Source organism: Martes martes (genome assembly GCF_963455335.1).
Source record: "Martes martes genome assembly, chromosome: 11".
Lineage (NCBI taxonomy): Eukaryota > Metazoa > Chordata > Mammalia > Carnivora > Mustelidae > Martes > Martes martes.
This window is the reverse complement of record NC_137899.1, coordinates 47651446-47669208: the sequence shown is the minus strand read 5'-3', so window position 1 is coordinate 47669208 and position 17763 is coordinate 47651446. Positions and strand designations below refer to the sequence as shown.

At 41.6% G+C, this 17763-nt stretch overlaps 1 protein-coding gene across 2 annotated transcripts in view; it reads right to left on the bottom strand.

Annotated features, from left to right (window-relative positions):
* The window catches only part of SCIN (scinderin), a 99188-nt gene that overhangs the window by 11196 nt on the left and 70229 nt on the right, over window positions 1–17763 (bottom strand). For both annotated transcript variants that reach the window (XM_080819077.1, XM_080819076.1), the window contains exons 6-11: window positions 16790–16922; window positions 16281–16369; window positions 15247–15462; window positions 13059–13180; window positions 6846–6936; window positions 4179–4349 (exon numbers count right to left, since the gene is read on the bottom strand). In XM_080819077.1, the coding sequence (XP_080675203.1) occupies window positions 4179–4349; window positions 6846–6936; window positions 13059–13180; window positions 15247–15462; window positions 16281–16369; window positions 16790–16922 (822 nt within the window). The remainder of the gene's footprint in view (window positions 1–4178; window positions 4350–6845; window positions 6937–13058; window positions 13181–15246; window positions 15463–16280; window positions 16370–16789; window positions 16923–17763) is intronic.

The following is a 17763-nucleotide window of genomic DNA, read 5'->3' as shown; positions in this document are numbered from 1 at the left end:
CCCTGTGGCCACGGAGGAACGAGGAGGACCCACATGGGCCCGGACTCTGTCCTAAGGAGGAGGCAGAAGGTGGAACATCAGGGCAGGACAAGCAGGTGCAGTCTCAGGCCTGGGAGTGAGCCCAAGGGCCCCGTGATGGGCTTGTGCCTTCATGTCTACGGTCTTGGGATTCTGTGACTCTTGTCAGACTCTGCGAGAGCCTCTGTCTGACCACATGGCCATGTGACTATGACAGGATGTGTATGACTTTCGGCACCACCGTGGGCCTCATGGTGATGAAGAAGAAGCAGTGAGCACGTCTGAGATGGAACAGCCACGAGAGAGGAAGGAAATACAAGTCTGGTGTTCTGAGGGCATTTCAAGAAGGTGCCAGATGATGGTGTTTGGCCAACCGGGTCAAGGTGCCGTCAACTATGCAGACAGCTGAATTTCACCAGGTTCACCAGGACCCTGTCTCCAGAGAAAGCCCTAGAGGAGGAAGGAACAGTTGTTGGAACTTGTATTTTTTATTTATTTATTTTTTATTGAAGTACCGTTGACACACAATCTGTTAGAAATGTTAAGGATGTGTTCCAGGGGTTGCTAACATTCAGGGATGTGGGTATCGCCCTTTTGTAGGAGGAACAAGGCCTCTTGGACCCATATTCAAAGGAATCTACCAGATGGGATGATGGAGACTGATAGGAACCGGCACGGCCAGTTTCTCCTCCGAATGTCTCCTTTTTGGCACAGAGGGAAGAGCTTGGAAGATAGAGAGAGAGAGGACAAGAGACGCAGACACAGACTAGTGTGGCTTCAGGGAAGTAGTTCCAAAATAGAACATCATAAAGCTTTAGCCTCCCAGGAGATGAAAACAGAAAGCCTTACAATGATGTTGATGAGCACACTTCAGAGAGTCTGGGAATGTGAAGGCCAGTTTGAGAGGTTACAAGCCAACAAAGAACCACACCGCAAGCAGCTCATATGCCTCCTAAACACATGCCTGCTGGGAAGGGACTAGGAATGCAAGTGTTCTAGACTCTCCCATCTGAAGCCAGTTGAGAGTGCCTGCAGAGGAAAGCTCAACCGTTAACTTGACAGATGAAAAAAAAAATTAGTCATAATAGAACATATGAGAATCCATGTACAGAATGTTCTAGATGAGGTCAATATACATGATGGCATTTAAATGATAAGACTGAACGAGATCGCCATGGAGAGGGCCAAGACTGAGCCCAGGGGTTTTGTTTTTTTTTTTTTTTTTTAAAGATTTTATTTATTTATTTATTTGTCAGAGAGAGAGTATACACAAGCAGGCAGAGAGGCAGGCAGAGGCAGCGAGAGAAGCAGGCTCCCCGCTGAGCAAGGAGCCCGATGCGGGACTCGATCCCAGGACCCTGGGATCATGACCTGAGCCGAAGGCAGTTGCCTAACCAACTGAGCCACCCAGGCGTCCCTGAGCCCAGGGGTTTTGGAGGACGGGCAGAGGAGAAGCAGAAACCGGACTGGTATAAGAGGTGGAGTGAAAACACTCTTCAGAAACTTGGAAGAAATCCTGGTAAGTGTGGTTGCTTCAGAGGCCTAGTGAAAAAAAAATAGTGTTTCAAGAAGCTAGGGAAGGGTGACTGTGGCAAAGGCCAGTGGAAGGTTAAGGAAAGGGGTTAGAAAAGATACTTCTGTCTCCGTGAAAGGCAGGCACTAGGTAACAGGCTAGGAGTGGCTGGACTGATGCCCAAGGAGAGTGGCTTTCCGAAGAAAGAGGCTTAACCACCAAGACAAGGGAGGGACTGAGGCCGATGCTTTTGAGGCTCTGTGCTCTCTTAAGAAGGGCGGAGAAAGGATATGGTAGCTGGGAGGGTTGGGGTTAAGAGAGGGTTTTTAATGGAAAACGGGAGTGTTTTGAAGGCATGCTTATCTGAAGTAAATGATCCAGAAGAGAATACATTGATGATAGAGAAGAGAAAGGTTACTGCCCGCCATAATGATGAACAGGAGGTGAAGTAAGAACACGGGACAGGGGCACCTGGGTGGCTCAGTGGGTTAAGCCTCTGCCTTCGGCTCAGGTCATGATCTCAGGGTCCTGGGATGGAGCCCCACATCGGGCTCTCTGCTCAGCGGGGAGCCTGCTTCCCCCTCTCTCTCTGCCTGCCTCTCTGCCTACTTGTGATCGCTGTCTGTCAAGTAAATAAATAAAATCTTAAAAAAAAAAAAAAAAGAACACGGGACAGAGGGGAAATCCAGGAAAGTCCGCAGGAAGTCAAGAGGGTTGGGACAGAAGTTGGGGGTAGTGGTAGTGGTAGGAATTTGGTTTCAGGACAGGAGTCACATTTTATTTATTTATATAATAAATATGTATTAATTTATTTACCAATATATGACTTTTCACAAACATTACTTTGTAATACTAATTTATGGGTAAGAGTATATTGATATTAATTTATGAAATAATTTAGTATTTATATCTAAGTAACTATTATAAAATACTTATAAATTATTAAATATAAATAAATTGCATTCACTTCATGAAACAGGCAGGAAGGAGAATATATGTGTGCAGACAGGAGCACGCTGGTGACACTGGAGGGGAATAGATGAGGTGACTCTTGTGATTACATTTATGTTCTCTGAGAACTCCGACTCAGTGCTCAGTGGAGAGCAGGCGTGTTGGAGGTTTGGAGAGGGAAGACATGAAGGGTGTGTTGGATGGAGAGGGTTCAGGGACTTAGGTTTGAGACTGGAAATGGCTAAAATGTGCATCCTAGGGCAGAGGGACCAGACAACAGGAGAGGGTTGTCAGTGATTAGATGCTGGAAACAGATTTTCGAGGTGCTAAAGTTATAGCAAGTTTCAGTACAGGACCACATGAGTGTGACATAAAAGGGGTCAAGGACAAGACTGTTTGATGAGAGAAGCCAGAGGGATGGTGTCAGTGAGACAATGGCTGAAGCCACCAAAGAGTAAGAGGGGAAGGGCTGGCGGCTCCATGGATGACGGCACAAGGATGCTGAGGGACGGGAGTCTGATAAGAGGGACAAAAGTCAAGGAGGCAAGAGTGGGCCAGGAGGGTACCCTACTCGCCCCCATACCTGGTAAGAGGGCACTGAGGAAAAACAACTTGCACTTGCGAGGGCTATATGGGAATCTGTGTTCTCAGAGGACGCCATAGAGCAAGAAGGTATAGAGGGAGGCTGGTTTAGAGAAGAGATTGTAGGTGGAAGGTATGTCACGCCCCAGCTGGTTTCAAGGGCTCAGAGTAATGGCTTGTGCCAAGGGGAAGGGTTGGGAGGTGGGTCCAGGTGTGGGGATTACAGAATGTGGTGGGCAGTTTGGGGGTGACTGGGGAGACGTGGATTTCAACAGTGACGGAGATATCTGCATTATGAAATGTGATGGTTGGTCCCAGAGGTCAAAACACTCAGCCATTAAGCACCTGGGCCTGCTGGCTTGTCCATAGCTAGAGGTCTTCTTGTCTTCTGACCTGTGACATGGAGTTTGATTTGTTTCCCAGCTGCTGTCAGAGACAGCATATTTGGCTGGTTGAGTTATGGTTGCAGCCCAATACGGTGAAGCCTGCTTTCCACATTTGTTACACTTGGACAAACAAGGGTTTTCCCTCTTGAATTTCCCCTGTGACTACCTGACCATCACCTGCCATCCATCTTCCTCCAGGCCTTTCTAAACGATAAAGCTTCAGGCCTTTGACCATTTAATTTGTTACATTACTCTTAAAAATCTTTTTTTTTTTTTTAGTACAATGCAGTTGAAAAGTGTGAGAGGCCTGTTATCCAGAGTTCACTTTTTTTTTTTTAAGATTTTATTTATTTATTTGACAGACAGAGATCACAAGTAGGCAGAGAGGCAGGCAGAGAGAGGGGGGGAAGCAGGCTCCCTGCTGAGCAGAGAGCCCGATGCGGGGCTCGATCCCAGGACCCTGAGATCATGACCTGAGCCAAAGGCAGAGGCTTAACCCACTAAGCCACACAGGTGCCCTCAGAGTTCACTTTTTACTTGGTTCTCCTGCTTTTGTTTTGTGTCTGTGTGTGCGTGTGTGTTTTGTTTTGTTTTTGGTGAACAATGGATTAATTATCAAAATAGAGGGAATCTACTTGCCAATTTTTTGAAGACTAATATTTGTTGACGGCTCAGGTCCACAGGGAAGTCCATAAATAGGGCACGTTTGATTGAATGTATGGCATTACCTCCATGATTCTGGTGATGGATGCCAGGTTTCTCCGGACTTGAAAGAGGCGTGTAGGGGGAGCAGGTGCCTGACCTCCTTTCTTTGATGTTCCATTCTTGTAAATAATGAGCGGTTTGTCTTTGAACAAACTCAGCAGGTGCGCAGGCTCTTTGCCTTGGGAGACTCGGATCTGGGAGCAGGGAGGATAAAAGAAACGTAAGGAAGGATGCTATGAAGGAGGATTGTATTTCTACACGTGTTAGCTTCCCTTTTGAAAACAAAGCAAAAAATAAAAAGTATATAAGAAATCAAGAGCAGGAGGCATGGCGATTAACAGAAAATATAGGTGAATGCTAATGAAGCATGGTTTTCTGGCTGAGTTAAGCGTCTTTGACTCCAAACACAGCACACTGAACTGTTTCTTCCAGGGGGAGACAGCATTGTATGGCACCGTGTCCTGCTTCCAGAAAGTCCAAAGCTGTAAGTGTGTTCATGTACATCTCCAAAAGAGAAAAGACAGCAAAGTGCTGATGTACACCATTGTTTGTAAAAATTACTCTTTTTTCAAGAGCACTGACACTTGACAGTTGTGTAGTGACACAGTTGTTTCAGAAATGTTTTGGATCTTGTTCAGAAGGTAAGGAGATGTGCATTTAAATGCTTCCAAAAATAAGACGACACCAAAGCATAGTCATTATTTCTACATCTCTGTAATCATGAGATGAAAAAATGATGACAATCTGGCTCCCAAACATCAAAATCTGGCAAAAATAAATAGAATTTTTTTTCTACTTTTTATTCATAGGGATGGTAATAGATTTGCTTGATATAAGCACTTTAAAAATATGTAATATAAGGACTTTTCAGGACAAGGAAATTAAAGAAAGTAAAAGGTAAATTATTTACTTTCACTTGTTAGTTTAACACCAGACATTGGATTAGAAATGAGTTTCTTATTTCTTACATAAATTGTTGATGCAATTTTTTACATAAAGAGTTCAACTTTTGTGTCAGCTCTCTATTTTTTAAATTATTTCAAATTTTCAATTATTTTTTAATTATTATTTAAAATTGAACTGTCTTATGCACCCTGGTGTGCCTTTCTCTAGAAGCCCAAGTAAATGGGAATACTGATGCACACACCCTAGCAGGGAGGCCGAGGGAGCACTAAAAATAATTAACCTCACAGATATCTTTTTTTTTCATTTCATTAAAAAAATTTTTTTTGAGTAATTTCTCTGCCCAACGTGAGGCTTGAACTCACAACCTCAAGATTAAGGGTCACATGACTCATGACTGAGCCAGCCAGGCGTCCCCCACAGGTATCTCCCAATTAGTAGACATTCAAGTAAGCAAGTAGCAACTCACAGAAATCTTTCTTAAGTCATAACCCCAAAGCTTAGGATGAGGTTAGCTAGGATTACTTAAAACTGTTGCTGGCCTGGCATTTCCCTTAACACTGAGAAAACCTCAATCGCCAACATAGAAAAAAAAGGGGGGGCAATAATTAAGATCCGTTTTTCCATTGTTAAATTAAAATAAAAGAGATAAAGGTTAAGTTGAAAATGTTTCACTACTGTTAGCATATTCTACAAAGGAATTTAAAACAGCCCATCTGGGAATGGAGTTGTTTAAACATTACTGTGAACTATACTGCCATCTAGTGATTAAAATAAACGTTACCATTTCATTGAGAATTTGGGATGCGAGAGGCTAACAATAGAAATTCATTCATTGGGTATATCAAATATTTTATTACAAAATACAGAATTTATAAGTCACAATGTATGTCTTCAAAGTTTTTGAATAATTTGGTAAGGAACACTTTAAATGTTAATTAAATGATACTCATGTCAGTTCTTAACTAGAAATATTTCATTCAAGAAGTGAATATAGGAGCACCTGGGTGGCTCAGTGGGTTAAGCCTCTGCCTTCGGCTCAGGTCATGATCTCAGGGTCCTGAGATCGAGCCCCGCATCAGTCTCTCTGCTCAGCAGGGAGCCTGCTTTCCCCCTCTCTCTGCCTCCTCTCTGCCTACTTGTGATCTCTGTCAAATAAATAAATAAAATCTTAAAAAAAAAAAAAAAGAAGTGAATATAATAGTTCAGGGGAAAGTAGAGTTCAGTGCATTTAAAGAATTCAGTCATCTTGCTAATTTGTAAAAATATTAAAAAGTTAATATGAAACTTCAAATTTTAAGATCTAACTTGCTTTATATATCGACTGTCAAGTACCAAGACAGGAAAGAAATCAGCTAGAAGACCAAATTTGGCGTCCACATCTTAAATTTTATGTACTAAAATATCTGACTTACCTCAATGTTTAATTATTATCTTTTAAGAAGTAATTACACACTTACAAAGATCTGAAAACTGGAAAGTGATCAGCTGGGAGTAATAACTTGGGTAGAACAGTTTTATGTCAAATAACTGTCAATTCCTTTGGTTCCTTTGATCTGTTACTAGTTTTTTGTTTTTGCTTTTGTTTTTCAATTTTGTTTGCTCCCTCTTTTCCAGAATCTGAGAGAAGTAGAATGGCATGAGAGTAGGAACCTTTAAGTTGCAAAATGAAAAAATATAATATTTAGGAAAGGCCAAATTCCCATCCCAACTGGAGAGGAAGTCTTTAACTAGTCACTGGGCTAGCAAATAATGCGGGTGAGTTCTGGGAGAGAAACTACCCCAACCTGCACAGCCTGTCCTCCGAGGGACCTATCCAACTGAACGGTCAGGAATGCAGATGTTGTCAGCTCATCTCTTGTGGCATCTGCTCCTTGCCTGGAGGAACCAAAATAAAGAAAATTAGCTTGTATTTAAGTTTTAAGACTTTCTAGTGTAGGCGTTTCAGAGATTTAAGTCATTGGGAAAGACCAAGATGAAACCATTTTGACATGATACGGCCAGGGAAGCTATCGTTTTTCTGAAAGTGCTAAGATTGACCCATGAATTGCCCTGTGTATTGCCTAGAACTCCACATGATAATTATATTTTTTATCCTCATTTTATAGGAAAAGAAATTGAGGCTTATCTCCTTACATAACCTAGCTCAGTAATCAGGTCTGTCTCATTTCAAGTGGGGGCTGCCTATTTTGGGAAATCATCTCCACAGTAAAAATAATCCATCTGAGTATATTATGAGCCCCATCTATTAGGCTGGATATTAGAAGCATCCCATCTTTACATCAACATTTGGTGACCATAGTAACAAATGTCTGGACCCAGAAAAATCAAGGAAAGAATCATCAGAAGTACGTGACGGAGTGGTCCCATTATGTCATGCTAACAATTCTTTAAAGGTTTTATCCATAAAACCGTAAGAGTGGCTCAGTTGCCGGAGACCCAGACAGGGGTCAATAAATCAGTTCATCCAGTTCATTTGCAATTTCTCTTTCTAAGGTACTTTGTGGCTATAACTCCAACCACTAGCTTAACCTGTACAGTAACCTTTGGGAGATCTGCTTGTTTGATGAGTTTGTGGGGGGAAAGCCGAAGCACTGAGCATGGTTTGTTTCCAGCCAATTATCCCACCTCTGCCTGACTAGGGGTTAGCAGGAAAAATACTAATCCTGGAATCGAATTTCAGAAGCTTAACCCTATTAGGATGTCAGGGTGGCTCAGTCGGTTATGTGTCCGACTCCTAATTTTTGGCTCGAGTCATGATCTGGAAGTCATGAGATCGAGCCCCGCATCAGGCTCTCTGCTCAGCGGGGAGTCTGCTGGAGTCTCTCTCTCCCCCTCTCTCGCTGCCCCTCCCCCCAACTCACACACGCACACTTGTTCTCTTTTTCTAAAATAAATAAATAAATCTTAAAAAAAAAAAAAAAAAGAGTCAACCATATCTTTTCTTCTGAAACCTTAAGAGTGACCTACTTGTCCAATACCCAGAATAGATTAGCAATAACCTTCCATCCTGGGCAATACACATATACACGTACACATACCCCAAAACACTGGGTACAGGAAACAAGTTTTGTTGATTTCAGAATATTTCATTGTACCACAACAGAGTCAAATGATAGAGAAAAATTCTACAAAGGGGGGGAAGACATGCTCATGTAAGGCACACATTCAAAAGAAAATTAAAAATGTTTTCCCTAATAAAGGCTTACTCATAAAAAATAGTCTTTTAATGCCAATAGCTTAAATTTTTCAGGAGCCTATAATGTTAACAAACACTTCAGCAAGCCTCTGGGAGCACCAAGTAGTGAGTAACACAGAGCTGGGGATGAGGGCTGGGTCTGTTACCACCTGTCCTTTCTCTGTCACATCTGCAGTTCCCTGCCTAGTTCTCTATTTCCTTTTTTTTTAATCTGTAGGAAAACATTCAACTGACTATAGACATTATCACCAAACTTTGTCTCAATTTCCATTTTTTTTCCTTGAAGTATTTCATCCAGCAAACCTAGAAACTCTCACCAAACTCCTGCCTTCTGATGCTCTTAATAAATTTTTCACTACTTACCTCCAGTTCCTCTTCCACTTCATGTCAAAGTGACCCTTGCTCCTATCCACACAGATTCAGACTCATTTGCTTTATGGATCTGTGACCCAGGGGGTCAAACACTCCACCACAACTAAGACATAATAAAGTTGCTCTTCACCTCCAGTTTTGAAAACCTACACTTAGGGGCAGTGGGGGTGGGAGGGAAGAACTCTATTTTGACATGATTTCTTCTTTATAAATCTTTGGCACTTGTTACTCATTTCAAATAAATGCTGCAGGAAAATAGAATTTACTGCTTTGAGAGATTCATCATTGCCATTGTTCAACGTTTGTTCAATTTCAACTACCTGACATTCCTGAGAAAAGATCACATTTTAGAATATAAGTGGTTTCAGAAATTTTTTTTTAAGATTTTATTTATTTATTTATTTGACAGACAGAGATCACAAGTAGGCAGAGAGGCAGGCAAAGAGAGGGGAGGAAGCAGGCTAACCCAGTGAGCCACCCAGGCGCCCCGGTTTCAGGAATTTTTTAAAAAGCCACAACAAATATGTGTATTCAGTAGTTGATTTAATTCTAGTCCTTCATCTTTTACTGTGCCTTGGACTTAACCATTTACATTTCTTGCATCAAAATGATCACATAACCTGGGAAGCTGTTTAGTTTGAAAGCTAATATTCAAGAGATCTACTTATTTTCTAAACGTCTCTACACTGCCTTTATACAAGCTTTTGAAGTCCTGCAAACCACACAACGTTAACAAACTGACATATTTAACATCCGTGAAAATAAGACTCTCAAAAGGACCCTCAAATATCTAACTTATCTCCTTGATATCTCAAAAAATGATAAATTCTCATCATAGGAACCTTGAACACATAAAATTGGAAAGAATAAATTAAATGACCTCTTCTTCCACCCTAGCCCCATCCCAAAGAGAGTAATTATTAAGAATATGGCATCTTCTCACTTTTTTCCTCTGAATTTTTTACAGTGAGGACCAAACCTGCCCTCCTCCTGAGTTTCTTATCTCAGTGAATGAAACACTACCCATGTGTGCATGGACCAGAAATCGGGGGCCACCTGTGATTTGGTCATCTTCCCTGTTTCCCATACCCAGTCTTTCCGATACCAATGCCTTAATACTACAAACTCATCTTATCCCTTCCCTCCCTGTTGCTCTAACACTGAGTTCTGGCCACATTATCCCTTGGCTGAATTACTGCAACACATTCCCAGTGGCTTCCCTGCCACCGACCTTCTCCCATCAGCCCATTCTCAAAGATGTCAACCAAAAATAATTTCTGTAAGAGGAAAGCCAATCATATTGCTCCCTGAGCAAACTCTTTGACTGGTTGCCAATGTCTTGAAAATAAAGTTCATCCTCCCTAGGATGATTCCAAGGCTGTTCACAGGTTGGCTCCTTCTGACTTCTCTGATGTTATCTTTTGCTCCCTAACTTTGCTCTAGCCATAAGTTGTTACTAGTAAATTAGAGCATATGTCCCCTGCATTGCTTAGTACAACTTCTCTATTTGCTTGCCTGCCGACCTGCTCCTCTGTTCCCAGTTAGATGTCACTTCCAGGAGGCCTAGGGGTGGGCTTGGTGTCTGGTCTAGAATTCCCCAAAGATTGAGCCTGGTTTTATCTTAAAATCCTTCATACTTCATTGAAATGCCTGTTAATCACCTGCTTCTTTTTAAAGTATCAAATCTTGGGGCTCCTGGGTGGCTCAGTGGATTAAGCCTCTGCCTTCAGCTCGGGTCATGATCTCAGGGTCCTGGGATCGAGCCCTACATCGGGCTCTCTGCTCAGCAAGAAGCCTGCTTCCCTTCCTCTCTCTCTGCCTGCCTCTCTGCCTACTTGTGATCTCTGTCAAATAAATAAATAAAATCTTAAAAAAAATAAATAAAGCATCAAATCTTGGGACACGGGCCATTTTTTTTTTCACCACAGTATCTTTAGTATCTATCTAGCACAGTGCCTGGCACATAGAAAGTGCTCGGTGAATACTTTCAAATGAGTTGAGAAAAAGTAACTGCATTTAACATTTATCATCCAATTTAGTCTGTCTTCGTTATAGCCACATAGTTGTTTACGTAGATGGTGAATTATCAATTTTTCAAAATATGCTCTTGAGCTGCTTGTTTCGTCTCTCTTGTTTGAGCTAAGTGCCACAGTCAATTAGATTTTTTTTATACACAAAAGAGAGTGGAGAGAAAGACCAAGAAACAGAATGTAAAAGAAAAGCTGACTGAGAACAACCGATTTATCCCTGTAAAGGCCATGCTTTCCAGAAACACTTTTCTGAACTAATATTTTGGAAGAAGAAATTGCAAAAGAAGGACAGAGCTTACACCAGGGTATAGGGGCACTCAGCTTTAGACTTAAAGAGAGGTGTTTATCAAAGTGTGAAATGCTCCTTCACCAGGTACAACAGTTGTGAATTTGGGCTAAGTTACTTCATCTTAAGTTACTCCCCTCCCTTTCTGTCTTTCAAAAATAACCTAGTTGTGAGGAAGAAACATAATAATGGAAACACCTAGCACTTTGCTGGCACAAACATGCTGCTCAAAAAAATGGTTGCTATGAAGATGACATCATAAACAGAGTCAAGTAGCTAAATACATTAATGATTGACAGGATGTGATGGGAACTGTTGCCTAAGGTGGTACAGGGCCTGTTAATCAGGAGAGTGCATGTGGATCATCTGGGGATCTTGTTCAATTGCATGTTCTGCTTTAGTGGGCCAAAGGTGGGTCCTGGAATTGTACATTTCTTTTTTTTTTTTTCTTTAAGATTTTATTTATTTATTTGACACACATCACAAGTAGGCAGAGAGGCAGGCAGAGAGAGATGGGGAAGCAGGCTCCCCGCTGAGCAGAGAGCCTGATGCAGGGCTCAATCCCAGGACCCTGAAATCATGACCTGAGCCGAAGACAGAGGTTTAACCCACTGAGCCACCCAGGCAACCCAAATTGTACATTTTTAACCAGCTCCCAGGTGATGCTGATGTTTCTGGTTCCCAGACCACCCTTTGGACACCAAGAGCCTATAGGATAAAGATGATCATCCCATCTCCTGAACTTGGTTGGCCTCAAGGCACCGGTCAGGGTAAGTGGTAAGTGGTTACACTGTCCAGATGGAGGTGACTGTCATCTGGTAGGACCCTCACCATAGAGAAATGTCACCATATCAACAGAGACCCGTGTCCATGTACTCTCAATACACCCACTGAAGGTTGCCATCACCATGTAGGCAAAAGTAGGATCCTGCTTCACCCCTGTACCTTCCACCCTGATTTCACTTAGTAAAAAGTTGGAGAATCTGACACTATATGATTTGTTGCAGAATCCCCATCCCTTTGGAACAGCCCAGCATGGTAGGTATACTTAACTTACCCGATTGGACATTGCCCACTGATCAGAGCCTTGGCACTGGACTCTAAGTAAACTTAACCTTCAATCAACTCAAATTATTATGCAAAACCACATAACACGTGGGTGTGCTGGCATTTTTTTTCTCCTTTATTGCCACAAATTTCATGGGGACCAAGAGTAAAAATGCATCAATTTGAGGTCCCTGGGGTATGAAACAGAACCATAAATGATATACGTCCCCCAGAGGTTTGCCTCACTGCCACTTTGCAGTTCCAATTACGAAGGACCTCAGTGAATCTTAATAATAAGAATGCATGGTAGTCAGTACTAGCAAACTGGAGTTAGCTTGCACAGGAGGCGAGATATTCAACCGCATATCTACTAAAAGAACACTACATTTGGATACCAAAATCTTGTTCCTAGACTAGAAAGGATGATTTTAAAAGAATTTATTTACTTATCTGAGAGAGAGAGTGAGAGCATGCATGAGTGGGGGGAGGAGCAGAGGGAGAGGAAGAAAGAGAACCTCTAGCAGACTCCCCGCTGAGCTAGGAGCCCAACTGGGGACTTGATCTCACAACCCTGAGATTGTGACTTGAGCTGAAATTAAGAGTCAGAGGCTTGACCAGCTGAGTCACCCAGGGGACCCTAGAAAGGATGATTTTTATCTAACCCTTCCTGCTTGTGGAGAAGAGCTACAAAATAGAGTCAAAATCATATTGAAAGAAAATACTATATGCATGCTATACAAATCTCACCGGGGTAACTATAGGATAATTCTACCCCTTGTTCCACGGAATTTTTTTTTAAAGATTTTTTATTTATTTATTTGACAGAGATCACAAGTAGGCAGAAAGGCAGGCAGAGAGAGTGGGGGGAAATAGTCTCCCCACTGAGCAGAGAGCCCAATGTAGGGCTCGATCCCAGGATCCTGGGATCATGACCTGAGCTGAAGGCAGATGTTTTAATACACTGAGCCACCCAGGCGCCCCGTCCTGTGGAATTTGATGAAATGTAACTTTGGAGTAAAATCTGTCCACCTTGACACTTGAGATTTTAAGAAAGAGGAGAACTTACCAGGTGTAGATAATCTGTCCTCTGGGATAAGTATAGAGTATAATGTAGCAGTCACCACCATAGAATTCACCATAGGAGTTCTGGTCAATTTCAATCCTACCATTATTTTCTACACGCCATATCTGAAAGGAATGGAATGTCCGTACCAAAATTAAAATTTTCTTGATCTAATAGTACTTCTCAGGAGTTAATTTTTTTTTTAGATTTATTGTTAAACAACTTTCAAATTACTTCTCTAACTAGCTTAAAAATTAAACAACAGGAAGAAATTTTATCAGTTTGACGATTGGTTCACTGATTTTTTAAGTGTTTATATATTTTTTGCATCCTCAGTTCCTCCAGAGTACTTACGTCAGTTTGGAGCCTATTAATACATACCTACTGTTCGATCGATTAGTGAAAATAACACGAGGCTCTGATGGAATAATGAACTAAAATACTCGGCTCAGAAATATGTCTCTTAACTTGCATAAAATATTTCATTCATTGGGAGACAACCTGTTTGTTTATTAAAAAAATTTTTTCCCTGCAGAGTAAAGCATGATTATTTCCTCAGGCAAGAGTGGCAGATAGGGACCAAATAATCAAGATGCCAATTGCTTGACTATTTTCAAGAGGTCCCATCTAGGCATAAGACTGAAAAGATAAAAGTAGGCAGAAAAATTTTTTTTTTTCCTGGCTTCTCATCCTCATCACAGATTAGAGACACTCCAAATTGGAGAGATGAGAGCTGTAGATGAACCAGGAAAGCAACACGAGGGCCTGCCAGGCAAGGTGCGCATGCGCAGCCTCTGGGGGACGGGGAGGATACACGCCTCCCCTTGAAATTTGGCGATGGAGGAGAGGCAGTGCTTTCAGAGAGAAGCACGACATCCTGGTGAGCAGAGGAGAAACAACAGCACTCCCGGGCTAAACCCAAAAGCCTAGAGAAAGCCCCCAGACTTCCTAAGTCCGGGGCCGACTCAGGAGGGCATCTCAGAGTCAACACAAGGAGACTGCCCCTGGGACCTGGTGCTGGGGAGCCAAATCTGCGACGAGGCCCTCCTGCTATGCTGAGCTGCAGAAAAGCGCATGTGAGCAGGAGACAGACCCAGACAGCAAGCTGATACCCCTCGGACAATGGCCATGTGGGGCCTTTCTCCCTCGCAACCCCTGGATAGCTTAGATGCACACCTTCATGTCTTTGAAAAGAGGCAAAACTACTTCTTAAATTTCTTTCCCATATACTTCGCTCCAAACATTGTAGTAAGCCTTGGGAATACAAGGATAAAATATTCAATTCCAGCCCTCAGGGAACTAAGGAGAGGGCCAGGAAGAAAAATAAACTGTTTCGCAGTCCTTAGATGATGGTTCTGTGAGAAATACCACTTATGGTTTGAACACAAAGGCTGTTCCAGGACGGACAGAAGGCTTCTCAAAGAGCTTCAGCTTGTGACTGAACTGAATTTTGCAGGAAAAGGAACGGAGACTTTAGCCAGAGGGAGGAGGGAAGAGCCCTCAGGCACTGGTAGAGTGAGGCAGCCAGGAGAGCAAGGATCAAATCCTGAAAGACCTTGCAGGCCCAACTGAAAACGGAAAGCCATTAAAATATTTTATAATAAGATGCAACATTACCCAGTTCTCATTAAGTTAGATGACTCAAGAGTAGAGAGTGAAGAGAGTTGAATTAGGAATATTTATTAGGGGGTTATGGGCAATTTTTAGTCAGAAAAAGAGAATTATCAACAAACAATTTGAATGGTCTAAAAATATCTGTGAGTTTAGCACGTACCCAATTTGCTTTTGTGAATGACTGTAAAGTGCAAGGAGAGGTCTAACTAATGGTTGCTGGTACATTCAGAGCTACTCGCCCTCACTGGACAATCCCAGTTCCAGGAGTGGGAGCAATTCTGGACCAGGAAACAAGATGGCTGGGTTCCACAGCATGTCTAATACTAATGAGGTGATCTTGCACAGATCACCTAACTTCTTGGAATCTCAACACACAGATTGTAAAATAGGATTGAAGGTCAGAGACTGTCTCTTCCAACTTTAAATTCCCTGATTTAATATACAGTCATGGACCACCTTTATTAATAAGTAGAGTAAAATGACAAAGTTTGTAGTCTTCTGAAGTTACATTTCCAGGCGTACTGGTATAAATGGGCTTGATGAAAACAAACAGACACAAACAAAAGCAGCCAATTACCTCCACTTTGCCAGAACCATCATCCACCATATTGTGCTGGGCAGCCATCTGGGGAGAAGTGTGTAGTTTTGAGGCATCAAATGGAATTTGTTTTATTTGAGCCACTTTCTCGGTGACATAGACTTTCCCAAAGCCATCACTCTGATCTTTCTCTCTCCAGTCCTTAAAGAACTGTTTAAAGATTGGTGTTTCCCCTCCTTCTGGAAGAACTTGAATCTAAAATTTAAAACAATGATAATTATTCTAAAAAGAAAATAGATGGAGGAAAGACATTCATCTAGGAGAGGAGAAAAAAACTAAGGAAAAGACTGTCTTGGTTTCTGTGATGACAGATGTAAACCTAGAAGCGGGGATCCGTGAGTCAATGTAAAATGGAAGATTATCAGATATGAAGGTGAAACAATCCACCTCTGCTTTTTGTCACAACTAAAGTGATTGCCACTGAATTTGGATGCTTGAAGTAAGAACAGAGTTCTGTCATGTTACCATTACAGTCAAATATGTGTGACTCTTATTCCGTATTAGGTTTATAAGAGACCTGTAACCTGGAAGAAATGATTTCATTGTGTTCCTTGTGTGAGGACATAAAACTGAAGAGAAAGGATGAGACTGAAAGACTCAGAAGAGGAAGAGTAACTAATCAGGTGTCTAAGCTGATGTCAGTGAAGCCAAATATTATCTGGCTATTAGCCCAGGTCTGCACAACCTGCTCTAAGGACTAACTGAAAAGTGCTCTCAGTGCATTCAACTGTGGTTGATCACCTTGACTGAAACGCCGTGGAGGAAGCAGATGGGGTCTTTTTTCGTAATGCAGCCCCATGGAAGGTCTGATCTCCAGTTTCTGCAAAATTCCATCCTCCACAAAGCTATGGTTTTGGGGACATGGGACACAGAGTGGCACACACACAAGGGAAGAATGGCTTCCATGCATAGGGTACTTTGACCCAAATTCTCACACAAGTTTTGTGGAGACAGGATGAGCTCCCACATTTTAATTATTTTTTTCTAGCCAGCTCATTTCCACACACACTTACTTGGGTATTGCTGGAATAATTCATTTGCTTTAGGAATTCTTCAGCTGTCTTCATTGCAGCTTTTCTCTCCTGTGGATTAGCATCTTTACCTAAATGGAAGATAAATGAAAAGGACAGAATATCAGAGAGGGAAAACATTATATGATTATGAAACATTTGCACACCCCAAGCAATAAACACGATTATCATTTTAATTTAAATATGACACTGAGCATGGCAAAACTGTCCTGGCATGTTAAATATATTTCATAGTATCCTAATGATTGCCATATATATATAAAAGATTCTTTTTATATTGTCCAATGCTTCCTTTAACCTGATCATTCTTGGCAAATGATACTAGCAGGAAGAAAACACAGTTTTGATATCTGCATTTTATATGAGCTATTTACAGATTAAGTCTCAAAATGATAGGCTTTCTTTTTTAAATCAGAAAAGGTTTCTTTACCTTTTCAAAGAGATAGCCATTAAGTCTGCAGTGTGGTTACTATGTCAATGGCATTTCTTACCCTTCCATACGAAAATTTGTTTTGCAGCACCATGGTCCAAAATAAAGCATTCTTCAGAAAGCAGCATCGCCATGGAGAAAGGGTTCTCTTCTGCAACCACAGTCACTCTCATAGATCCACTGGCATCTGAAACCTAATATAAAAGCCATGAGCTTGTTTGCAGATAATAAAAATGTTCTAAAATTACATCATGGTGATGTTTGCACAACACTGTAATTATAATAAGAACCATTGAATTGCATACTTTAAATGGATATGGTATGTAAGTTATATCTCAACAAAGCTATTTAAAAAAAAAAATCCATGAGCCAAGTTATACCCTAAAAGGCTTTTAATAAAAGATTTTATTTATTTCTTTGACAGAGAGAGAGAGGGAGAGCATGAGAGGGGACACAAGCAGGGGGAGTGGGAGAGAGAGAAGCAGACTACCTGCTGAGCAGGCAGCCCGATATGGGACTCAATTCCAGGACTCTGGGATCATGACCTGAACAGAAAGCAGGTACTTAATGACTGCACCACCCAGGCACCATACCTAAAAGGCTCTTATTTATTTATTTTTTAAAAATTTTAAAAAGATTTTATTTATTTATTTGACAGACAGAGATCACAAGTAGATAGAGAGGCAGGCAGAGAGAGAGAGGGAGAAGCAGGTGTCCCGCTGAGCATAGAGCCCAATGTGGGGCTTGATCCCAGGACGCTGGGATCATGACCTGAGCCGAAGGCAGAGGCTTAACCCACTGAGCCACCCAGGCGCCTCCCTAAAAGGCTTTTTAAAGGTCCTTTGGACAATCAACAAAACTAAATGACAATCCACAGAATGGGAGAAGATATTTTTGAATGACATATCTGACAAAGGGTTAGTATTCCAAATGTATAAAGAACTTACATAACTCAGCACCAAAACTCTCAATAGTCCAATTAAAAATGGGCATAAGACATGAACAGACACTCCTACAAAGAAGATATACAGATGG